Source organism: Molothrus ater, chromosome 5, assembly GCF_012460135.2.
Source record: "Molothrus ater isolate BHLD 08-10-18 breed brown headed cowbird chromosome 5, BPBGC_Mater_1.1, whole genome shotgun sequence".
Taxonomy (NCBI): Eukaryota; Metazoa; Chordata; class Aves; order Passeriformes; family Icteridae; genus Molothrus; species Molothrus ater.
In genome coordinates this window covers 44,474,603-44,501,100 of record NC_050482.2, presented here as the reverse complement: position 1 = coordinate 44,501,100, position 26,498 = coordinate 44,474,603, and the positions used below count along the sequence as shown (strand labels likewise).

The 26,498-nt window shown below is 42.6% G+C and overlaps 1 protein-coding gene across 1 annotated transcript in view; it reads left to right on the top strand.

Moving 5' to 3' along the window:
• Nucleotides 1-5,518: 5,518 nt before the first annotated feature.
• TMCC3 (transmembrane and coiled-coil domain family 3) overlaps nucleotides 5,519-26,498 on the top strand; it is a 133,077-nt gene continuing 112,097 nt past the window's right edge. The window contains exon 1 of the mRNA XM_036401315.2: nucleotides 5,519-5,598. Within this exon, the coding sequence (XP_036257208.1) occupies nucleotides 5,587-5,598 (12 nt within the window). The 5' untranslated portion in view covers nucleotides 5,519-5,586. The remainder of the gene's footprint in view (nucleotides 5,599-26,498) is intronic.

Genomic DNA, 26,498 nt, shown 5'->3' with positions numbered 1-26,498 from the left:
AATGTTCATACAGGCAGCAACAAGATCATGTACCTCCCAGATTTTAATGACAAAGGACAGACCATTTTCCTACATTTAGTATGAAGAAAGTAACTGGGTTGATGCTCACATTTCATTTTGTATTTGTGCATATAGTGTTATTTTGTTTCTATTATGGGCCTTGTGAGCAGACAGCTACTTCCTTTCTTCTGTGAGCTGTCTCATCACTTTAAATTGACGTCTCCTGGAGGAGAGAGACAGCGTGACATGAGTACAGAATCCAAGATTGGTAAGGGTATGCTTTTATTCATTTTAATAACTAAGAAGGAGTGAAGATTGACAGTTCAATCATTCATTAATAAAGACTGACTTTATTCCCATTCATGAAATGGCTAGTCAGATTCTAAAACATTTTAAAAACAAAATTATTATTATTATTATTATTATTATTATTATTACTACTACTACTACTACTACTACTACTACTTTCCCCTCATGTGAAAGTTTTAAAAAATCACTGTCAACAAACAGAATTAGTCTGAAAACTATCCCAAAATTACTGATCTGTTTCAGTTGGGGTTTTTTTGGCAATATCTTCTCTGCTTACAGACAAGAAGCAGGAGAGGTAAATGCTCACTGTAGTTAAACATGTTGCTAAACCTTAGCAGAGACAGAGAACTAATACATCATTCCAGACAAGAGAGGATCAAACTAGGTTATGTAAATTTTAATTTGCCATGGATGAAGGTCTCTGGCTCACCTTGACTGAATGAAAACATTAATGAAGAGATGAATGCCAGAGTCCACTGTGAAGGACTTGACAGAGCACAGCCAGGCCTCGTCCCATTGGTCACTGAGGGAAGTCAATGCTGACTGTGGCTCTTGCAGGCTACCAGGGTGTAGCTTGTGTGAGAAAACCCTGGACACTCCTCTGGTGGGGTGGGCTCATGGAAGACAAAATCACCACATAAACCCAGCCTCAACATGCGTGCAGGGTAAAGGAGGCAATCACGCAACCATGTAAAGTCTTTTCCTCTCTTAGCACTATTCCTCTTTCAATGCCTTTGAAGACCTCTTCAAGCTTTCCCTCCTAAAGCAAGGTTTAGTTAGATTTGAACAGTTTCACACCCATTTCTTTCCTTGATTGCACTGTCAAATGAGATTGATTTGTCAGTTTGTCTTATTGTCTGTTCATGTTCTACAATAAGACGTCAATCTCCCAGACCTAAGAAGCTCATATGGTTTTTCTGGCAGTGAGTCACATTTTCCATGGTTTGGCTGTGAAAATCGTTGTTCTCATTCTTCTGTTGACTGGTTAGGTGAAGGGCAGATAAAGACTATCTCATTATTTAAAAAAAACCCACCTCTTGCTTCAGCTGATTGGGTGGAGAGATGGTTTTGTTCCCATAGCAACATTTTGCATCCAAACCTGCAGAAATGAGGCTGGCTACAGGCATTTCAAACATGCTGCCTTTAAAGAGCAGGTTGTACTCTACAATTTCATTTTTGCATCTGACAGAATTATTCCATAAACACCAGAGGGGGAAAAAAATTAAAATCTTTATATTCACATATGTGAAACTGGAGCCTGGTGATATTAGATGTGCTCCAGGGCACCCCTTGAACTGCTCTCGTAGAATGCTCTGTACCATCAGTTGTCTGGACACCAGAACTTTAAGTAAACCAGTCAGCCCAAAGCTCAGATGTCACTTTTGTAAGAGTTCTTTTACTTTCAGTGGAGTCAACAGCGCTGAGCAAGATGTGTGGAAGGAACTGGCTGACGGGCTGAGGAAGAGTAAAACAAGTGGGAGGTTGTACCTCAGAGAGGTGGGGCAGCCTCAGGGGATGGGCTGCTGGATTCTTGCAGATAGGATGAAGGAAAAAAAAGTCTTTCCCAATAGAAGGAGCTGCTGAGGGATGACACCACTGGACAAAGATTGGAGGATAAAAGTAATTTATGTTCTGGGTTTTCTCACCCTGTAAATGTGGATCAAACAGTAGCAGGGGTTATTTTTGTGGGAACTGGACTTCAATGACAGAAGGACAAGACAAGGAATGTATTTTGCTTCAGGATTTTTGGTTCATTTGTGAAAAACTGGAAAATAAGGACAGGGCAGAAGAAGTTTGTAGTAGTCTTTAGGGAAGATGATACAAACTAGCCCTACCTCTCTGGCTGCCATCCAGCTATGTTTCTCCAGACAGAACCTCTCAATCAGCACAAGTCTTGTTCAGGCAGAACTGGAAGATTCCATGTATTTATCCAGGATTTCACTTTGGCAGATAAACAGCTTGATGGGACAGTACATGTCAGAAGCACAGTGGTTTCGTCCAGGAAAAAATGATTAATTCCTCCAGAAGGACAAAACTGCCAACAAAATGCACACATAGAGGAATTGTTAAGAGTATTTTAAGAATGGTATATTATATTAGTGATACCTTAATGGGAAACTGCATCACCTTTTCTTCATGTTTGGCTTTGGACACTGATAAGCAAAGTATGACATTAAAAATAGCAAAAAGTTGGTGTTATTGGCAAATTCCTTAGTGGGAACAAGTTGAGAGCACTGTAGTGTAGCATCATTCAACTGGTAATGTAAAACTGTAAAATTACCCAAATATGAGAAGGCAGCAAACTGTTACCTAAAGCTTTTTGGAGGGAAGGAAATGCAGACAGATTGATTTGAGAAGTTTTGTGGAAGGAAGACACCAAAACACATGAGTGAAAGTCAGAGGAAATAAGCAGGTATGTTCATGCTGAATGCCGGTTGTTCTCCAGTTATCCAGATTTCATCTGAGCTGTCCAGCATGGGGTGGCATTCCCACCAGTCATATTCTGATTAAGTGGCATTATTGCATGTGGCTAAAGCTCTTTAAAGATAAGCAAACAAACATGGCTTTGTCAAAACAAGCTTGAAAATAATTGTACAATGCTCATCGGTCATTATTTTTATGAGAGAGCTTTTGGAGGAGGGAGTATGTTTTTGTAGAGGGTCTGTTTCTGCAGACAGTGGATCAATTCCACAAAATCACACATTGCTTTGTGTTCAGACTTCCTCTGAAGATGTCTGGTATTGAACAAGCATGGTAAGTGGGCTAAAACTGTGAGAGAAAAGGGGCACACAGACTGATGTACTGAGGAGGAACATGAAGTTATAGCAGCAGAGGGGCAGGAGAACGTGGGTGCCAAGGGCTATGTCCAGTCATAACAACTGATAAAAATCAGCAAAAAACACCACAAACCCCAAAACCACAGTGATAGGATGAAAGAGTGGAAACACAAGCAGTCCTGAGGCCCTGAAATGATGTTATCTCAGACAAGACAAGTCAGTAAATTCAATTATTTGCTGCTGTTTGGCCAGATGGCCTGGAGTTGTATCAAAAATCCCTACCCTGGCCTTGAGTTGGGAACCAGACTTCCACAACCTGTTGTTAGGTGTCCCAAGGAGGTTGTTCTCTGAAAAATCTCTTTCTGTTGCTGACTTTGGATAGTTTCTGGCTTATCAGGAGAGGAAACCTGTTCCAAAGTATTGAATCCTACTAATAAAGGTACCAAGCACTGATGTTTGGAGTACTCTAAGAACCCCATACATGTAATTTTAGCACTGCAACACCTAAATCTCAAGATTTCAACTCTTTTTTAACCACACACTGAGATTTTCTTCAGAAAAGAAGTGATTTCAGAGCACGTATATTTTCCTGAGTGTAACTACAGAGAAAACAAGCTAAGTACCCAGAGAAGATTCCCCTATGTCTATGGTCTAGGATTATTGCTGATGTTCTTATTCTTTGTTATTATCCCATTTCACTTATTAGTAAGCTAGTAGTTGTATCAAGCTTACACAATCAAACCTCATGCAAGAGAGGAATGTCTGGAAGAAGGGAAATCTGTGTAAGAGTCTGTCACAGCTGGAGTGACAGCAGGTACATGAAGAGGGATGTGTCTCAGCATTTTACACTGGGTAGTGGCCAAGAAGAGTTAATGACTGTAGCAGGCAGTATTCTTGGAAACACTGCTGGTTTCTGTGCATAGTCATCTACAGTGACTCTGAGAACATCCTACTGTACCTGTAATATGGACATCTTGACAAAACTCAGGGTTTTTCATTTTCAGGAGACAAAAGAAAGGGAAGAGGCAACCTGAGCAAGTGAATAGGAGCACTACTGAAGTCTGTACAATCAGACCTAAGAGAGCAGAAGTACCTAACAACCAGCATCAGGAGACACACATCAACATGCTAAAAGGAGTACAGCAAATCTTAGCCAAATAGCTGACACTGACCATAACCAGGAAAGCAAACTGCTAGTCATGCACAGTCCACTCAAGTGACAACCCCACCATTTGAGCACCTCAAGGCAACATTGTGCTGGGTGACACCATAAACCTACCACAAGATCAAAAGCAGCAACATTTAACTCAGCATCACAAACATGATGGCCAAAATTTGATGGCCAAGTGGTCTTGGCTTGCTGCTCTCCATGACACAACGTTAAAAACTTAATACTAATCTGCCAGTTTCTCTTGCTTCAGCTAAACTGCTCCTGTCAAACTAAGTTCAAGTGTAAATGTGATGACAGTTTTCTCTAACTTGTCTGCTTTTTATTTATTCACTATCTTGCTAGAAATTAATTTCTGTGGGTTGCTATACGCTCACAGGACTGAGGTTTCATGAAAAGTTACTTGAAGAATGTACCACGACACAGAGAAAACTTGAAATATGGGTTGCCCTAAGATAAGCGACATCCTTCAGAATCTGCAATGTGTGGTCAGTCCTGTCCTCCCGAGCCACAGCACGACCTGCTGCTCCGCGTTTGGCTGCTCGGCACACAGGCTCACCCGGGGTGTGTGTGCAAAGTGTAACATGCCATGATTCGCCTCCACACACCCGACAGCGGGAGCTCTGCATTCTTACATTTAACATTATTACAGAAAGTGTGTGATAATTAACAATAAATACCTTCCGAGATCGGATTCTTTTTTAACTTGGGAACAGCTTGTCACTCTGATGGTGTACTACAGCTTTCAGGAAAAGTAAATTGCTGCTGGAATGTGTGTAATTTGCTTCGGGTGAGACTTGCTTCGTTTCGAGAAGCTGGAGCACCGTGGGGTTGAAGCACCAAAAGCAGCGTGGTCCAAGCAGCTTCCCACGGAACCTGGCTGCGGCGACGCGGCCATCCAGCACCTCGGACCCTCCAGCCATCCGTTCCGCCGTCTCCTCGCTCCCCAGAGGGGGCAGCCCCGGCCCTGCCCTGCCGTGACCCGGACCAAAGCGGCGCGGCTGAGGGGCGAGCGCGCTGCTTTCCGGGGGGGCTCTGCACAGTGCTCCGGGTGCCCCCGCGGCGTGCCAAGGAGCGGCCCGGAGCCAGGCGCCCGCCCCGCGCCCTCCCCGGCCCCGGGCAGCGGGCGGGGGCCGTGGCCGGGGAAGGGGCCGGGCCCACCCACCGCCGCCTCCCGGCCCCCCCGCGGCCGCGCTGCCTCGTGGCGGGCGCAGCCGTTGCGCCGTCGCTCAGAGCGGGCAGGCGGGCGGCGCGCACGGAGGGGCCGCCGCGCCGTGAGGGGCGGGAGAGCGCGGCGCCGCGGCGGGGAGCCCCCGGCGCTGCCCGCCCAGCATGCTGCGCAAGGTAAGCACCGCGCCCGCCGTCCGGCTCCGGGCGCCGACTCGGGCGGGGACGGGCGGGGATGGGAGCGGGGGCAGCGGCGGGTCCGTCGGGGCCCCGCCAGGTGGCGCCGTGGCGCCGGGCGGCCCCGCGGGGCAGTTGCGCCCGTGAGGGCGGGCGGGGCGCGGAGCCGCGGGCGCGGTGCGAGGGGCGCGGTCCCAGGTGCGGGCAAACTTTGCCTCCCCGGGCGGGCCGTGCTCCGGCCGGAGTTGCCATGGCTGCCGGCGGCGGCGGAGAGCCGGGGAGCGGGGTCTCCCCGCAGGCCGCCGCCGCTGGCTGGAACGCGGCTGCGGCGGCGCGGGGCGAGCGCCGAGCGGCCGGAGGCGCCCGGGGCTGCGGGCGGGAGCGGCGGTCGTGCGGGGCGGGCGGCAGGGGGCTTCCCCTGCCGCTATTGTTCCCTGCACGGCCGCAGAGGATCCTTGGCTGCGAGATCTCGGGCGCGGATAGACTTGGGCGAAGGGAACAGCTCTGCATCCACACTAGGCAGCGGCTCTGGCGGTGCTGGGTGCAGGCGAACGCAAGGCTCTCATGACTGTCCAAGGCACTGCTAAAAGGTGTAGAAAAATAACCCGAAGCTCTTAGCCGAGGAGAGCGTGCTACCCAACCAGACCCCACTTCGGAACTGAACCCAAAGGCTATTAAAGTCCGTAGGGATCCTTTCCCTGACATCTGGCTCCAATCACAGTTTTCATTGCTCCTTCCAAAAAGGGAAGCTTCCCTTCCAGGTAGACTTGGGCTGCATCCTGAAACAGGCTGTAGCAGGATAGTGCCAGTGTAGAAGGCACGTTATCAAAAGAGTGAATCACGCAACTGCTCAGGTTTTTGTCCTGCTGTTGTTTCTGTCTTGCTCCCATTTTGTGTGATCTTTCCAAATTTTGTTGTTACATCCTTAGGCCCATTAGCCTAAGTGTGCCCTAGCTCAGACAGCTGGAGTAGTAAGACATCTCTCAAAATGTATGTTAAAAGACATAGGAAATCTCTTCCATCACTTCCTGGTGAATGAGGTGGTTGAAGCCTGGGGTCCTCTTCAGCTGTGCTCAGCAACAGATCCAGGTTGCAAAGGCTGTGCTTGGTTTGGCGGAGCCAGGGGAACACAGATAAGCAAGATGATTTCTCTTTGTTTTGGGAAGAACCCTCAGCTTAGCTGGACTCCCTAAGCCTGATATTGCTAATCCCTTTTACAAATAGCAGTATTTTACACTTAGTGTTAGTTATTGTGTGTTTGTTATATGGTTTGGACAAGCTGGTTAAGAGAAAGCTGAATAATTCTACCCTTTCATAGTGAATAATGTGGAACAAATGCTTTATTTGAATTTTATCTTCTTCCACTGCCCATCATAGTCCTTTGCTATAAGGAGAGGAAATGCAGAGATGGTGGTCAAGATTTCATATTAAGGATTTATCAAAGGGCAAAATTACCTTGGGAATTGTGGATACAAGGTATTTGAGCTTTGTTTCTTTTTCTTACCTTTTTCTGTGGCTGCTCAAGGGCTGAATTGGGCTTTGAGGGTTGGTTTATGCTGTCATCCTGTTGTGTGCTGCATGTTTATGAGCTGTCCATCACAGACTGACCTCCATGTGAATTATGAGCCACTTGTGCTAAATTCCTCTGCTGTACACAACTAGAGCACTGCCAAGAGATGTTAAACTAAGCTAACTTTAGCTTAAAGTGATAAAATTTGTACTTCCTAATTTTTAGGCAACACCTTAGCGCTAATGAAGGCTGCATAACAAATCATCTGAGAAAGTAAATCTCCTTTAAGACAAATGGAGCAAGAAGTAAAAAGAAATTGCAGCTCTCACTTTGAATTGGGAGTGCTCTGATTCTACTTTAGGCATCCCATTGGGCAACCTTCCTCACTGAGTTCATAGTCCTTAGCATGTCTTGGAAAAACAGTAGTCAGTGTGGGGAACCAACAGTGAAATTAATTTCATGTCATAGCTCTCTAGGATGGAGAATGAAACTTCAGTGTTGACGGCTTTGTCTCCTCTTTATTCTCTGCTATTCCAGAGGATTTTCTACAATTTCCATCTTAACATCCCCTTTTTTTGCTTTTATATCTGTCAGAAAGGGAACCTTTGGTTTTCTATTTTTTCCCCCATCATGTGGTTTTGTGGCCAGCAAGAGGAAGCCTAACATTTGAGACCCCTCTGTTTTCCTGTCCCTAAATACAGTTAATGTTTCAGTGATTGCTTCAAAAGTAAGTAAATAAATAAATAAATAAATAAAGCTGGGCCACTGAGTTGCAAAGCTCATGCTCTTGCATAGGATTTAGTATGGGTCAAAAACTTTGTGTTAAATCTACACTTTCCATTTGGTTCATGTTTTCCAAGGCCATCTGTGCTCATAAAGGAGCAATAAGTAAAAGAGTTGTTTGGGTGCCCCATTAATGTAACAAAAACCTGGGGTTTGTGGCTGGAGACATGAAATAATGTCCTTTCCCTTTCTGTTTGAGATGTAGTGAATTTCCCTTTTTGTTTGAGATGTACTGAATTTCAAGTGTAATGCAGAGAAAATGGCTCTGTGAAGATGGGTGGAATCAGTGAAATGTTGGTGCCTCTGGGGAGCTGCTCTCCAGTTGTGTGGCTGGGGTGGGCTTTCCCTAGGCTGAGCCCTTGGCTCCCAGGTGAGCTGATCTCACTGAGGAGCCTGCTGCTCCCTGTGCTCAGTCACTGGAGTGGGATGGAGACCCCAGGCGCTGCTGACAGAGGCTGTGCTGTGCAGAGGCCGGCGCTGCTGGGGCTTCAGGAGTGACACAGCATGCGCTGTGCAGCACCCTGGGCACTTTTGCTCCTGGGTCCAGAAGGACCTCTGAGGCAGAGAGCCCTCCATGTGTTCCTCAGGTCCCTGCCAGAGTTGTGGAGGACAGCAGAGCAGTCCAGGCTAAGTGAAATCCAGCACTGTTTGCGTCGGGGCTGTGCAGTGTGGCGCAGAGAGCACCATGGACAGGGAAGGATGGGCAGTAGCAATGCTCTGCTCTGCTAGCCTGCTGCTTTCAACATTCTCTGCTGGGCCTGGAGCTTAGCTCAACAGTTCTCACCAAGTCCCTGCCTCTGCTTACCACCCCTTCTGGCTCCTCCAGCTACTTGTGTCCAACTTGCTCTTCACAGAGGGAGTACTTTCTAAAATCCTTGGAGTACTAGTGAGGTTATTGATTACTAATTACCCTGACACTATATTTGAGATGCTTTATAGGAGTTCGATCGTTCCAGACAGAGTCCTCCCCTTTCCTTGTCTCTACACTCTCTTTTCAGACTTCAGAAACGTGATAGCTGTGAGTACAGATCATCCTGGGCACCACTGCTTCTCTTGCTCTTCAAGCTGTTCAAAATAGTTAGAAATGACATAGATAGCACAGACACATCCAAGTACTTTCTTGCTTGTGAACCGTGTTGTGTAATACGTATGTGCTGCAGCTCCCTGTGTAAATAATGTCAGCTGAGGCTGGTCTATTTGATTTCATTCCACATGAAAGGTCTGATTCTTTTTCTTCCATATGCCCCTCTTTTCACTTAGTTTCTTATTAGTAAGAAAATGCTAATGCATATATAAGCAGGAGGAAAATCCCTGATGTTGTTTTCCTGGTTTTGTGTACCTCCTCCTTCCTGGTCATTCAAATAGGGTAGACTGGCATTGTAGTTAATGGAGATAAGCTGTCTGTTAGATATTGCAGGAATGTGGTGACAGAGAGGACAGACTACATTTCCAGGTAACAGATGGAAAGCCAGTTCTCCAGACCTCAACAATCTTGTCTCTTTGGATTTGTTCCTCTCAGTTTCTCTTGCCAGATGACCTACCTGTCTTAATGGACCATATTAGGAGTTAATTTATTCAGTCCAGCAGTCTGTCACCAGATCACTGAAGTACATATTACATGTAGATTCTCACTTATGTCTGCTTATATTATCTCTCTTGTTCATTTTCACTAGGGTAAACAAATTCACATGTCAAATACTGCCAGTGTTATTTCTTCAGGAAAGATGTGCCTACACTTGGAAATTAATGAAAATCAAATACATCACCAAGAAATTAGTACTTAGGAACAACAAAAAGGAGAAATTAGTATGAGCAGAATATACTGAAAATTCAGGATGGGCTAAACAAAGTCTGTAATGAAGATGAAATTGTGTGCTACTTCTGTTTTTATTAGTTCTCATTTAATACTCTTAGGTGGGTTTGGTCTCTGATACTCAATAATCTGTAACTACTCTTTCTACTTATGGGGAGGGAAAGGAAACAGTCTGAGCCTGTTTAATGTTCTGTTTAATTCATAATGTAGTGAGGAGGGACAAATATACCTTGCCACAGAACAGTGCTTGCTATAAAATTTCTTCAGCAGGCATTTTAGCAGAATGAAAGCTTTATTTTTAGCAAGTTGTCATTGTCTGGTCTTTACAATTTGTTGGGCAAAAACTGGAACAATTTGTGCTAATGGGGGAGCATGGCACTGTGGCTCTGCTGGGAAAGAAACTTGCCCTTTTGTAATATTTATCTGCTCAGAAATTGCCTTCAAATAGTATGTAATACTGTCAGTCAAAGACTAAATTTCAGGGTTGAGGTAATACAGAGATTTTCCTTTTCAGCTATTTTAGAGGCTCTACTATTTTGACTACCCTCAGGGAATATGAAATGTGTTAGCAGTTAAATCCATGACAACAGATAACTTACTTAAGCATTAGATTTAGCTGAGTTAACATGCAGTCAATTTAACTGGCTAAGGCACAGGCCACCCTGGCACAAGGGAGCACTGAATAAATCCTGGCTCCAAACACAGCACAGTGGCAGCTCAAACAGGGGACTCTCCCTTCGGGAGAAGCAGGACAGACAGACAGACAGACAGACAGAGATTTCTTCTACAGTTGGGCATGCTTGGCATGAGTCTAAGTGGATTTTGGTGAATTTGCAGTAAATTGAGGTGCCTGCAGGTGTTTAAGTGCCTAAAGATCTCATGATGTGCGTGAGGATTTCAGTGGGAGATCAATATCAGTTTCGAAGGACTAGAGAGGATTTCCTTTACCTCGAGCTCCTCTTTGCTAAGGAGTTCATCTTTCCCATCACTGCTTCTGCTGTGGTTTTTTATTGTGATTCAACTGATTAGCAGCAGGATTCATCTCTTCCAGCAGTGTCTATGATGCAAAACCAGATAAAAATGGGGTCAACATTTTCCAGTGCTTGAAGAAAGTGGCAAGGATATAAAGGGGACCTAGGCAATGAGGCTGAGACTTCAGGCTCAGCAGTGGTGTTTGCTGTGGCAGACACTAGATGATGGAAGGATATTTATTTCTACTCAGCAATATAAAATAGGATGTTTAAAAGATAGGGTGAATTTTTCTGCAGTTTTCAAGGTCTTAAGTTGAAAGTACTTTATTGTGGTATAAAGAAATGTCAATGGGATATCTCAGATATATCTACCATCTACTTAAAACCTGCCCTAAGATTTATTTTCTTAAGATTCTACAGTAAATTTCTTTAAGAGTGGGCGATAAGGAAACAAAATGTAATGGAAAGTCAATGGGGTTTATGTATCAAAGTCCCTGGGTTCACTTTCTGAAATGGCATGTAAATGGCTGATGTGCTTTCAACTGTCTTATATTTTTATCTGCCACCTCTGTTGATAAGCAGAGAGGAGAGCAAGGTATAATTGACATGGGGAGAAAGAATAGAAAGTGACTGATTGTTCAGTCTGTGTCAGCAAAAGAACTGGGGCCATCAAATGAAACCATCAGGCCCCTCTTGTTCAAAGCAGAGGAATGGGCTCTGCATTTACCTGTGAGATTCCTGACCACTGGGTGTTGGGGGGAGCATGAGTTTCCATGGGTTCAAATTCACACAGAATATGCCCCTGAGGATAAAGTGAACACTGCTGGCTGAAAGTCCTCTTGACCTGCAGATCTGCAGCAGCTGGGAAGTATTCTGGGGAGCAGCATTCCATGGTTATTCTAGTCATGGGAGTCTTCCCAAGATATCCACTGTTGGCCACTGTTCCAGCCAAGATACTGGCATGGATTTAATATGAACCACTATGTTCCTTACCATCTAGCAACACAGAACTGAGCTTTGTTTTCTGCTGAGCTTGCTTGTGAGATATTGAACCTGTTAGTCATACCCTTGATTAAGCATGTCACCTGAGAAAAGTTTTATGAGTCTATGTTGTCTCACAGAATATGTGCATAATTTGAGATTGCAGTTGTGAGAAAAGAAATGGAGGAAGGCCAAGATGTCTTCAACAGGTTGACTTCAGTGAACTAAACCCAGAAAGATTTGATTAAAGTCATTTCTTTTGTTCAAGATGGCCCTTCAGGGCAGGAGTAGGTCACGATGGCTGGTTGCACGTTCGTCGAAAGCTTGCCTGTGCCAGGCTGAACATTTCTATTTCCTCTTGTTCTGACGTGAAGACAAAGCACTTTCTAGCACAAAAGACACAGAGAAGGACCAGTTAACATCTTTTCCTCTATATGTTCTCCACTGCTGAAATACTGTCCTACTGAAAAAACAATTAAATCTTAACTTTAAGAAACATATATGAAAAAAATAGGCAGGCATGGGGAAAAAAGGGGAGAGACGAACAGATTGAAGAGTAAGTAAAACTTCCAAAAGGCTTTTATAGTCTCCAGTTGTAAGGTTAAAAATGGCTAAAGTTCCCCTTTTCTGCCCTGCTCCAACATCTGTGCATATCTTGACAGATCTCATGAGGCTTCAGGACTTTTAAAATCAGGACACTGGCTCTCTGGTCACTGTTTTCCTGCTTCTGAGCAATTGGTCTTAAGCCATTGTATTTAATGTAGTTGAACTTGACCTTGAATGCCAGAAACCATCATAAAAGAAAATGCTTCACTAGCCCATATTATTCTTATCAAAACTGTTTTGAAATAGAAAATTAGGTTTTTATTAAAAAAAAAAACCAAAACTAAAACCAAACAAAACCCAGAAAATATATTCTGAAAAAATATTAGTATTACAATGAAAAATTAACCTCTATTTGAAGGAAAAAAAAAAAAAGCAAGCTTAAATATCTCTATTCTTCTTTATGGGAAATCAAAATATTTTCCAGAATAAAAAGAAATAATTTTTCCCTTACAGCAATAGAGTATTAATGCTTGATAATTTGATTCAGATATTCTACTTTTTATCTTCTTATTTGTAAATTAGTTAGTTTTTTTGGGTTTGAGGTTTTCTTGCTGTTGTGGTTGCGGTTGGTTTGTTTTATTATTGTTCGTTTTGGCATTTGCTAGCATACAATTATTCGTAGCAGTAGACTAATTTGCAAGTCTCCTAGTAGTTCTCCATTCTTTTCAAGTATTCTAAAAAACATTTTGTTTCGTGTTCTCATTGTCTTTTCCAGCTTATTTCTGGACAGATGAATAAACACACTTTTTAATGCATTTCAATTATCTTACTTTTTGTCAAGATGTACTTTCAGGTAACACAATTAATTAAAACTCCATTAACTGTTTAAAAAGGATGTATCCCCTGGTGGCAAACCTTAGGTACTGGCCTACTTGAGTTAATGAGTGTGAATGGATGTATAATAAATATTGATTTGCTCAAAATAAAGGGGATTTTTAAAATCCTTTTGCTTGCTTTTTATGTTTAAGCCCAAAGAGATATCCTTTCCATTGCTTTTTTACCACTGAGATTCAGTCTGTTTGGATCTTCCTGAGACTTAGAGCCTGTTTCACAAATAGTGTGGCCAGCAGGCCCAGGGCAGTGATTGTCCCTCTGTACTGAGCATTGGTGAGGGCACACTTCAAATCCTGTGTCCAGTTCTGGGCCCCTCACTGCAAGGGGCTGAAGTGCCCAGCGAAGGCAGCAGAGCTGGTGAAAGGTCAGGAGAGTGAGAGTGAGAGTGTGAGGAGTGGCTGAGGGAGCTGGGATGTTGGGCCTGGAGAAAAGGAGGCTCAGAGGGAACCTCATCACTCCCTACAAGCATCTAAAGGAGCCTGTAGCCAGGTGGGGGTCAGCCTCTTCTCCCAGGCAGCCAGCAACAGGACAAGAAGACAGAGCCTCAAGCTGCACCAGAGCAGGTTCAGGTTGGATATTGTGAAGAATTTCTTCATTGAAAATGTTGTCAAATATTGGAATGGACTGCCCAGGGAAGTGGTGGAGTCACCATCTCTGGAGGTGTTCAACAAATGACTGGACGTGGCACTAGTGATACAGTTAAGTTGGCATGGAGATGTTTAGTCAAAGGTTAGATTCAATGATCTTTTCTTTTTTCTGTTCCCTTCTCTGATGTTGAAAGCAGGGCTGGTTGTGAAGGCTTTCAGCGCCACTCGCAGCTGCCAGGTCAACTACTTGTCTGGGCAAACTGTGCTTTTGTGGCTTGCAGAACACCTGCACAGGAGGCAGCTGAGCACGAGAATAAATGAATGAGAGAAAGGAGCAGGGAAAGGGTCCTTCTGAAGGGTGATAAGTGTTATATTACATGAATAAATTTCAATTTTTTAAATTACTGGGGAAAAGTGTAGCCAGAGAGCTTTCTAGGCTGCAATCCTGAGTGCTGTCATTGCAGAAACTGTGTAGAATGAGTTGAGGGCGTGAAGAATAAAATATCCCTAGCCTTGGGTGATAATAGAACCCTCTGTCTTCTGATAGTTATTTATCATTCATTCTTTTAATGTGTGATTCAAGAGGGTTTTTTTATCCAAGAGTAGTTTTAAACTGAGTCCTACAACAGGTGACTTGTTTCAGCTACTGTTTTCAGATTCTAAAAAGTAGGAGTGCAGATTTAACAAGCAAGAATGTGTATCTACATATATAATACTCAGGTAATTCATGCATGTTGAGACAAAAATAACAGATTTATATCCTAATACACTGGTGTACCAGTTCTAGGAGTGGGACTGAGTAGTCAAGACTTTTGTACTTGGAGCCTCTGCTGCCAGACTACATAAACTGAATAACTCAAAAAAAAGCTGAAGTTACTTTTATTCACTACTCTCTTACAACAATACAGCATTGGTGGAGAATAAAGGAATCTGAAGTCCCTGGTAATGGATAGTAATCTAATGTAAATCCTCAGGCAAGTTAAGTTAATGTATTCTCTCGGCATGGTGCCTGGAGTAGGATGGGGGGGAGGAATGGGAAGAAATGAATCAGCTCTCATGTTTTGCAAGATCCTGCCTTCTAGTTCAATATTGTCTTGTTTTCTTTGCCTAAATTTATTCCTGACAGGTGGTGACAGAATGTTTTCATTAAAGAAAAGTTTCCTAGAATTGCAGAAATCATATAAATTCTCCTGTGGCAAACTAGCATTCAGACTTAAAAGTGGCCATATTCTCTTTGCCAGCTCTTAAAAGCTTAGGAATTCCTCATTGCTGCCTAAAATCCCTTTTTTCCCTGGGCCCCGTTATCCAGCAGTGCAAGGCAGGGAGCACAGAAGTGCAACTCCTGCTGCTGACCCATGCACAGAGGGAGAGCAGCTGCCCAGGACTCCTGCAGTTAGGTTGAACCTTGTCCCTGACATTGCTGTCACCCTGACCCCAGGTGGGCTTGAGGCAGTGCCAGCATGTGTCCTGACCTGCTTTTGCACTGCTTGATGTTGAATTATGGATCCCCTATGACATTCTTCGGCTAGAGCCTCTCAGGGATGGGTATACAGTTTTAGAACTGCTGTCAAGAGAGGGCAAGCTGGTGCTTTGACAAGCTGGGCATGGGAAACAGTGCTATAAGAATGCTGCTGTAAGAATAACCCAGGTTGTTAGCACTTGCAGAGGGTGCTTGTGCCCCCTTGGTGCACAGCTGGTGGAGCCAGAGTAGATCCCGGGGGACAAACCCACAACTGTTTGGGTGGGGGGTAGCTGTGCCTCACTTCATGTGTCCTCGAGAGCTGGTGGCTCGAGTTTATTGGAACCTTCCCTGCCTGCTCTGGTTTCCCACTTGTGGTTCGTCAGTGAATGTGGATGAGAATGTGGGATCACTGTCAGACTGTGGCACTGTGGGGACAGATGAAAAAAAGACTATCTGTGCCTAAAAAGTCAACCAGAGAGCTCCTGTTTCCAGCTCCAGGGACTGTATGTGGACCAGGTTTCATGGGTGAGGTGGGACAGGGGAGAGGAAAAGGAGCTGCCTGATGAACCAAGTGCTGCTGTCATTATTCTCAGCAATGCTGAGCACACTGGAGGTGGTTTTTGAATGCTGGTTCTGGTGTGCTGATCCACCACCTCCAGAATAGCCTGCCTGTAACAAGTGCTCAGGTGTTCAGGCTGGGTTTTCTGTTCTCTGTGATAACTATATTTAGATAGAATACAATTTAGAAATGGAAGACACAAATCACTGAATCAGAGGGAGTCATGGCATTGAATCAAATGAAGAAAAAGTAATACTTTCCCCAGTGAGTTCACTTGTTTCTTGCTTCTGGGGTCCATTTTGATTTCATAAGCACATTCTCTTACTTGGCCTGCTTCTGTAGGAATTTTTAAAGTATGTGTGTGTTCTTAGTATTTTTGCTGTGCTTGAGATCAGCACCGTTAACCTTACTCATTTGAATGGTTCAGTTCCCTGGGCCTGTACAGCAGTCCTGCTCCTTCACAGGATGGATTTTGGCAAACAGCTTTAGAGATGCTAACGAGGGAGGTGGAATAGGAGGGGTCACACCACATGGCTGAGTGTGCATTAGAAAGCCCTTGCCTTGATAGAACTTAAAGCTTGTAGGACTTCCCATCTTTAGAGTGCTTATAAGCATTAATGAAGCCTCATGACACCACCACAAAGTGATGTAAATATGTATTATCACTATAGTACATGGGAGGGCAAGAGAGAAAATTTTCTTGTACAAAGATTGCCAGAGAAACCAAGGGGAAAACCTATAGTTTTAAATGATTGTCTTATCCTAAACAACTGGAAATTGCCTTTCTAAGTTGCTGTGTTGTAAAAGTATTCACTTGTGTAGGCACATGCATCAGTGCTCTCCTGAACAAAGAGATGTTCCTTAACTAGTGCTTGGGAAATGAGTGCAGCTTTGAAATAACTGAATGATTCTGCAGGGAAAAGCTGTGAAATTTTTGTATCTATCACTGAGCTTACTAAGGGGTTTTTTTATAGCTTGTTAAGCAATTTCAGACTTTTCTCATGTGAGTTCTCCTTCACCATAAATCAGTTTGAAAAGAAAGATGGAGGAGAGGGAAAGAGACAGCACCTTCAGAACACATGAGGAGTGGGCCTTGGGTCTCTGGGCAATAGTTGGGAGGAGAGTCTCTGGAGGGGGGTGGTTTGGGGCTGAGGATGCCTGACAGAGCTATGGTGTGAAAATTCAGCCATTGCACAAAGCATTGCTGGGACCTTCAGGGACTCTTCTGCTAGTTCTGCTGGAGCATCCTTTTGTGGTCATTGTAGGTCCTAGTCTTTGTCCTCTCCTACTGCTTGTTATTGTCACACTTTGCAGCCAATGCCATTTCAGTGTAATTCTACCCTTGGTGCATCCACCTCCTCCCATCTGTATTTGTTCTCTGCTCCTAGCAGCTCTTTGGCAACCTGCCACATGAGATATAATCTGCAGCCTCACGTAGAGAATTACTGTACTCTGACCTCCCCTGTGTTACAAACTACTTCTGCTTCACAGGGCTTAATCCTGCCAAGAGCTAAACTCGACTTCAACCAGGCACCCCTATGGAAACTGCCTTCCCACAGGTGGATTAATGGTTTAGAGCAGTGCATGTGTGGAAATACATTGACCACTAAAGGGTAGAAATCAGGATGATGAATTAAGTTTTTCAAGTGAAGTCTGTAAACTAATTCTGGGTGTATAAAATAACTTTCTTTTTGGAGGGGAGGATCTTCTTTCATGAGTAAAAAGCTAAGGTAAAAATGAAAACCTAGTCAGGATTACTAATGCAAACACCATAAGGTTTTTATTTTACTGGCAGCACTAATGTTTTCTGATCAGCTTTCAGTGAACATAATTAAAGACTTTTATGTATGTATTTATATAGCATAAATCTAGAGATTCATGTGGAGTAATATCTTGTAAGACAAGTACTTAGGTATACTGAAGAACTAGGACACAGATAATTACATTTCTGATCAAATTAAGTATCTGGATATTGAAATATCCATTAAACAACCCTTCTGAGGCATTTTAAATGGCATAAAACTCACTAGCTGTATCCCAGTTGATTCCGATGCACATTTCTACTCAATTTCTCTGAACTGTACAGTCTGACACGTCAGTTTGTTCAAAGGCTGATCAGGTTAATTTGCTCACAGTAACATTGTTTCAGAAGCTACAAAGGGCATTTTTTCTGTACCTTAGGTAGCTTCACAATAACTATTTCTGTGGGCATTTCCCTTTCTGCTCTCCTTCCAAAGGAGGTGCTCCCACAAACACTGCCTCCCACCTTCAGTCATACTGCTGTCCTCTTGGGGTGCATCCACCAGTGGTGCATCCTTTCAAAATTACCTCCAGGCTCTGTGACTGGCTTCTTTAGCTCTAGTCCCCATCTCCTGCTATGTGAAGTTTGTGTAGCTCTTTCCAATTCCTTCATGGCTTACTCTCTGGTCCCCTTCTCTGGCTTTCACTGCTGCTCCATGTTCTCTGCAGTCAGTGGGTGAGGCAGCTATCAGAGATGTTTTCTTCCCCCTCTCTTTCACTGCACCCCACTTTGCCACTTATTTCCTGAAAGGCCCCTCAGAGCCACCACTTCTGCATGGCATTGCCTTGTGAATAGGACTTTGAGTACGGGTCTCTCTTAGCTATCTTATGCTGCTAGGATGCTCTTCAGATAATGAGGTGTGAAAGAGGGACAAAAATTACTCAAAATGAAGGACTAGATTAATGTATCCACTGTCTTCCTGAAAACAAAGGGGCAGGTGATGCCCCAGTTTTCACTAGTGCTATATTTGAGAATTTTCTGTAAGCCAGTGGTACATGCTGCTACTCAGGAACAAGACTCCTGGGATGCTTTGGCAGCTGTGAACCTTCCTGTGCTCTCTGTGTGCGCTTCCCAAGAAGAGGGGCTGGTCAATGAGTAAAATGTTAGGTTATCCCTCAGACTTTGGTTGTGTGTCTTACAGTGAGTCTATTGCCTCACAAGTACTGTTGTGTACTTTTGTGTTTGGGGTAAACACATGGGATTGAATTCATATTGAGAACTTGTGTGTAGTCCTCACCAGTATCTAGAAAAGGAGGCATGTGAACTCACATGCTGAACTTACTCTGTTTAAGTATCCTGCATTGCTACAACAGACTAAGAATTGTCACATTTTGTCACATTTTTGATGTCACATTTTTGTAGTACTAGTTTAAACCAATTGAGCTGTGTATGATTTGCCTTCTGGACTTTTCCTCTTGCTAAAAACAGGTGATGATTAGTGCCCAGTGTAAGTTAGATATGAGTAAAATGTTGTTCAGCTAAACAGCTTGAATAAATGGTGCCATTTTGCATGCCTGTTTGGAGCACAGAAAATGAATCTGCTTCCAAAGCTGGATCCCTACCACTGGATTTGTGGGTTTCTAGAAGTTTCTGACCTAAAGCCCAGTTTACTGTATAGTTACCGTAATCATGTTATCCAGTCATGAGCATGTAAACTGCACAGATTCTATTCGGGAATTACATTGTGGAAATACAGACAGATCTGTTTAATGAGGTACAAAACGTGTTTTGTATGAAATGCATAAACTTCACTTATCCATGAGACACAAAGAACAAAGGATAATTTTGATAATCAAGCTTTCTGAATATGGCAGGAATATTCAATATTCAATATGAGCATTAAGAGTCATGACCTCATCTGGGATGACACAAAGCTGGTATAATCAAAGTGCTTCTGTATTGGAGTCAAAGGATTTAATAGTATTTATTCTTTGGGCTCCAGTTTGGTAACTGTTGTTAGTATCCAACTCAAAAAGATCAAGTAGGTGCAAGAGCTTCTCCCCTCCATTGACAGTATTCAGTTAGCTATGACTGGGGACAGAAGAGGAGAATTTGGTAGCCTACTTCTTAAAGAGAGCCAGTGTGCCATTCCATAGTGTACTTGAAGACTTAAAAAAAATAAATCTTGCTTTCTCTAAAAGTTGTATTTTAAAGTTTTAAAGATAAATCTATTTTTTGTTAAGGTTTGGAGCTCACAATGTTTTGAAATGTCTTTCTTGCTCTTTTAGAGAAAATCCCACTTCATTTGAATTAATTACTGCTCCTATGGTGATATTTGAAATAAAGACTATCTTGGATGATCAAAATAGGAAAAAAAAACCCAAATCTAGACTAAAATTCATCATATGAACTTTACTGGTAGAATTTTATTAACTCTGAATGCTGATATTCACAAGTTCATCCATCCTCCTGTCTCCCACTATTGTTGTCTTTTGGTTTTTAAATCCATGGAAGGTTTTTCAGCCAACTGCAGTTGAAATAAACTTCCCATTACCTTGCCAGAATGGTAGGGATCAGCTCAAAATCATCTGAGTCATTACACTCTGATAGGAGCTGTGTTTACATTCTTGACATGAAATAGTCAATTCTCCCATTTGAAATGCAAGTAAGGTAATAATAAGTGAGAACATCCTCATGTAGATATGCGTGGACAGTTGTGGTGTCTCTCCAGCTGTTTCACTTAACTGCTTTGCATTCTGCCAGACTGTGTATTGAGTGTGTCTTCTGCTCCATGGGCAGAGTGAGTATATGACTCCAAAGAGATGCATCAATGAATAGTTGTTGTTTGTCTGTCAACACAGAGCCTGGATCAGTTCCTAGCAATTGCACATCCTGAAGTCAGCTGTAGTCTGATGCTGGTTTATCCTTCTGCCATGTGGTTAACTTGGAACGGGGTCTGCGGCCTGTCCATCACCTCACTGGCTTTTTGAACACTTTGGTCCATTGGTTGAAAGAGTGCCAGTGCAAGGTCACTACTGGGATGCAAAGCTAGATCAAAAGTACCTGGAAGAAAGAAAATATCTAAAGCTAAGCTCAGGTAGTTCTGCTGTCTCTTCCTAATGTGTTCTTCTGCATAGCATGTGGTAGCAGGAGGTGGTGAGCCATACTTTGTGGTAGAGACTGCAAAAAATAACAGTGGTTTAAAGACCTTGCACTGTTCACAGCAAAGGACTGCCTGAAAGCTGAGGAGTTCTTTGCAGGGCAGGAGGCTGGCTGGATACAGAAGATCAAGGGGGACCTGAACTCATGGTCTTGTTATTTTCAGATCAGTTAGGCTCTTACAGGACAACCCAACAGAAGGTTCTGCAGTCAGTGAGCATTTACTTTCTGACCCACTTCTTTTTCTTGTGCTATGTAAAACTGGTACTGTACCCTGGTACAAAACCAGCAGCTGGTTCTCTGTGCCCATGGGATTTGGAGATTCAGGAAGTTTGTTAAGAATCACACATCACACTCCTACTATTCTCTCAGACTGACATAGTCTCCTTTCCATAGGTGGCTTTATGTCCCTTTCACCATTCATTTAAAATGGTGGCCAGGTCTAATATAGAAGCAAATCAATAGACAAATGAACTAACTCTGTAGTTCATTTTACCATATCCACTAGGAACTTCCCGCAACTCCACTTGCAAAGACTGCATTTATCTGACAGCTTGTCCTGTACCTTAGATGTGAACTAGAAAATAACTTGTCAGAAGTGTCTTTGTTGGCTGTTGTCATGAACAGAGAAAGAGCAGAGTCTTTATGGTCTTACATGTCAGAGGTTGTATAAAGAGAAGACAGGTCTGGCTGTTACACACAAAAACATGAATTTTGAAATGGGTGTTGCAGTGCTTGAACAAAGTATCTGAGACATTTTGGTTTTCAGAACAAAATGTAGCAATTTCTGAGAAAATAATACATGTGAAAGTACAAATGCCAATGATGTACGCTCTCACTGTATCACTGCAGTTTCTGTAGGATGACTTGATTCACTTAAATTAAAAGTGGGAACTCTGTGGAGTTTTGTAGAGCATAGAAAATGTCAGAGAAAATTTTCTCAGGTAATGTTTTAAAGCAGTGCCACCTTATGGTTCATTTTAGAATAGGGATGTTTGGTGTCCCACCCTTACAAAACACTGCATGCATCTGGCTGGGCTCTCTAACTTTCTTAAATGGTCACTGTCAGTGTTTCTGATTGTGGGGGGTGGTGGACTATACCTTTCTCTCAGGACTAATTACAGAGAAAAAAATGTGATTATTAGCTTGCTTCTCAAAGAAGAGCTGTTCCTTCTGTACAACTACTCAGCACATTGCTCTCACAGGCAAAAAAATCATCCTTCAAGTCCATTCCTCCTAGATTCCTTGTATGACTGCCTAAGCTCCTCTTTTTGCTGAAATGTTGCATTCTGACCCAATGGCACAATCTAACATCTTGGTAGCTGCAGCCCATATTCATCATACCTAGTCCCGCTGTCCTGTCATTCAAGCCATGGTAAATAATTGCTGACTGGTCAAGAGCTTTGAAATTCTGCCATCACTGTTGCTCACATAAACTGAGGATCCCTAAGCAGGGTAGGTTTCATGGATCTGATGTGACTATGCATCCTGGGAAGATGATTTTAGAAAAATCCTTGCAGAAAAAACTGGTCCTCTTGGTCTCTTCCTGCTCTTGTTCCAGCTTGTGGCAGGAGTAGCTGCTGTTTGGATGCCAAAAGCTTGTCAGAGCTGCTTGGTTCTGTGGCTGCTCTGAATTCCTTCTGAAGTCAATTACGTACTGACGTATGCTCCTGTGTTAATTACAGCTGCTGCTGCAGCTTGGTGACCTCTTTTGTCTGCAGTAGCCATAACAGTTTGCAAATAATTCTGGTTAGCCTGTGAGAGAAATGCCACTAAATTACAGGAGAAAAAATCCTGGAGATTCTTTAATTGAATTTTAGGTATAAAACTAGCAGTTTCTTCCAACAACTGCAATGCAGAATTCCCAGAAGTAGTATTAATTTAAGAAATATGGGTTTCTTTGCTGCCCTGCTGAAAGCAGAGAAGTCTATTTCTTGTGGAAATTACTACTTGAGCTGGAATGAGAAGTGACCCAGGGATGGATGTGTTGGAAGCAGCTGGGACTGATGTTCAGCTGTTACTGCTCTGCTGCTCAGTGCAGTTCACACAACCATCACCACCACCATCCCCAGTGTTAGCACACCACTGATTGCAATGGGGTTAAAATCAACCAGGAGCCATTAATTAAGCTTTGACTCTCTCTGTTGAACTAGTTTATACATATACAGACTGTTCTTTCTTTTAGACAAACAGACACTATGCAGCGTCTTTATGGAGCATTGTGCAGAGATGGCCAGCCCAGCATGGCTGTTAAATTCCCTCAAATTCTAGCAGCAATCCCCTTATTGTAGAAGACAATAAAGTTTAGTAATGAAAATCACATCATTAATATTAGCTTAAATATAGCTGTTGCTATAAATTTATCTTGTTCACAAAGGTGTGTATATCAAGGCCTGTGGCTACAGAGAATGCTGTGGAAACTCAGTTTCCTATGGTCTTGAGCCTTTTCATTCATAGGCTTTTAAAAACTAAATTAAACTACTATTTTCTGGTTTTACCATGTATCCTATACAGTTCCCATACTTTTTCTTACAGCCTTTGTTCTGTCAAATATTTCCACAGCTATGTACAGGCTGTCTCATTTAAGTTAATTGGCCAACAAAATCGAAACCTTGGTATCCTTCACTCTGTTTTTACAAAATACACATCATATTTGAGCTCATCATATTTGATATCTCCAGTGTCTGTCTGATTGGCCTGAAATCAGCATTAGAAGTTTATTACATACATATAAACAGACTGATCCTGGAAATCTGATTTTCATAAGGAGCTAGGCTAACTAAATCTAGTCAAAAGTATGGAAATTACAGCCAATGTAAGACTACAAACCTGAAAACTGAAAATACGGTGGTAGAAGAAAGGAGACCAAAAATGCAGCTGATGCTACATGAGCTGCCTTGGAAGATCATGTGAAACCCTTTCCATCACTGCCCTCCATGATTCAAGGAGTACTGCAGTGTTTACTTCTGAATGGCTGAACTCACAGACTTGGGCCAGGTTCTTCTTGGGAACAGACGGGCGCAGCTTTGCTGGCCACAGGTTCAGTGCCAGCACCATGCTGAACGCCAGCTGGAGGTGAGCACAGTTTGGAACAAATTTACAATGTACCTTCAATTGTCTATTTTCATAACACTTGAGAAAACTGTGCTGCTCTGCCTCAGGGCATCCATAGCAACTTTAATACATGGTATTGGTTTGTCAGACCTGCCTATGATTTACGCTTCTGCTTGACATTATTTCTGTTTAGTTGATATTTCCCTTTCATTGTAATAAAGCTTTTTTTTTTTTCATCTAAAAGTGACTGTATGTGTTATACAAAAATGAGAGAACTCAGTGACATGGAACTTAATCATGTTTCCCCATGCCCTTGATATAATCTTTCAACAGCATCAACACTTTCAACAGTGTATTCACACTCCAATGCATGATGGGTTTATTGATGTGACACAAACTACTAGATACCAAAATTATATATATTGGGGAAAAAAGTAACTACAGCATTTATAGCAGTTTCTGGTAATTTCAGTCCAGATTGAGGTGACTTCAGACACATATGGTAAGTCATAAAAAACTTCTGAAATATCTAAACATGTCCATGTCTGTGTACAGCCTGCCATGACAAGCTGGTGTGCTGATTGCATGGGCTTGGTGCCAGAGCTCCCTGCTCAACCAGGAAACCTTACTCAGCTAAACAGGACTCTGTGACTCTCAGGTGTATAGTGCTGATTATGCCTCAGCAGCACATTTGCATTTATGCACTCTCACACTGCATTATTAGATGGATGGAATAGTTTTACTTCTCCAATTGTTTGAAAGACAGGGGTTTAAGTTTTAGGAAAAAAAGTTGACTTCCAAAAATTAGTATATTCTCATTAGAAGTGTGATAATAATGGAGTAATTATTATAGCTTTGTTTTGAAGTCTCATTTGACTTATAATTTCAAGAGTGTAAATTTGTTTTATGTATTTTTGAGGCAGTAGTTACTGGTGTGGCTTTTGTTTTTTATAAACATATTTTATGGAGACAGAAGGTTATTTTATAAAGTATTTCCTACCTTTAGCATTATGTTGATGAAATTGAGAGACCAAGAAACAAGCTTTTCAAAGATTCTGCCAGATTCTTTAATTCCAGGTTTTCCTATATGAAAGAAAACATGTAGAGTGTTCAGGATAATACAAGTAGAGAAAGTAGGTTTTGGTGTGCTACTGAGGAGAGATTTCCTGTGGCTCTACAACCTCCTATATTCAGGAAGTCTTATAGTTGTAGGAAGACTAATATTGCTGGCAAGGCATGACATTCCACGGGGTGTTATAGTGGTTTTCTTCTATCTTTTCTCTTTCTTCAATCAGAAAGAGAAGCCTTTTATCACAGCTGTTTGTTTTAACATTCCCTGGCATATAAGTATGGTCTCAGGTATAAAAGAATAACATAGTAGTTTTCCAGCCCTCTCCTTGGTATTCATGGTCAGGTATGAAGATGGGCTGACCTTTACTTGCCTTCAGCATATTTGAGTGCCAGCCTTGAAGGCTTGCTTACACTTGTGTACAAGATCTCACTGTATGTGTATGTGAGTGTTGGTTTATTTCTCTATATTAGAAAATCTCTCAGCTTTGTGTGAGGTGAGGAGACTGAAAGCCATGCAATGTCTTGTTGGTGCTTTTTACATCAGCCAAAGCATTGTAATTTGTAACACCCAGACTCTGATCTGTTTCTAATTGCCCCAGCAGTAAAAACCTCAGCTTAATTTTATGCTGTTTACTTTTTATTGCATTTGCAGCCTTCGTATTGTCTTCACATTTTTAACAGACGATTGGATTTTGGAAAATTCTATCTGTATCATAAAAGGAATAGTGCTGATTTTTTCATACTTTTTACCTCAAAGGTGCACAAATGTATGAGAATTTGCACAAAGGGATTAAACATGCAGCACAGAGAATGATGTGTTATCCGTGCTTCTCATGTGAGGGCGTTTTGTTTCAGTTAAACCTCTTGGTGCATCCCCTGGAACATTATTGTGGATGCTACAAGCTGTGCAGGAAAAGAGGTTCCACTAATGGGCATGGGTAATTAGTGTTATGTCAGCCTTCATGCTTGTATGGATCCTGCTGCAGGATCAATGTGTGAATCTGGGTGAGCTGTGAACTCACTTCTGTGAGCTGGAAGTGGCATAGGGTCTAAAACATAATATAATGCATTGTCTTTCAATTTGTTGTTCAGGGCTCTGCAGTAAATTCTGCCACTTGAATATTCATCACCTGGTTTTGTCTTTCTTCAAAACCCTGCTATGCTCTAGAGGAGTGCATTAGGATGGAGAGCTTTGGATAGTTGAGCTTTTAGCCTTCTGCTCTGTTGCATCCTTCCAACATGTGCTGCAAGAGAAAAAGAAAAATAATTGTTAATAAGGGAAATCTTACTTGGAGCTGGGCTCCCTGCAAGGGACACATGAGCCCCATCTCCTTGCAGAAACCAAGCCTATCATGTCCTCTACCCTAGATTCTCTTGAGTACAAGTAGACCAAGCTGCCCCAAGCTCTGTATCTGCAGTTGTGATCAGCCCCGTTTGTTCTTGTACATTCTGTTTTCTCAGGTTTAGGTTTTGAACAGCTGTTGCACTCTGAATCCAAAGCTTCCAGAAAGATTTCTGGATGACTTCAGTGGGCTCTAGAGCTGCTCTCAAATCCTAACTTCACTGCTTCTAAATGATTAGATAAATTTACTTGGAAATGGATAAATCAGCAAGATCTCCACGCAAGGTACAACACATGAGTCTTTCTGCTTTACCTGTTCTGAGAGTTATTGCCTCCCCTCAGATTAAGGGATGCTGTTTTATACCAAAATTAGTCTGTGATGTAATACTGTAATATAATCTTGTACTTTGTATAGATGGATACAGCA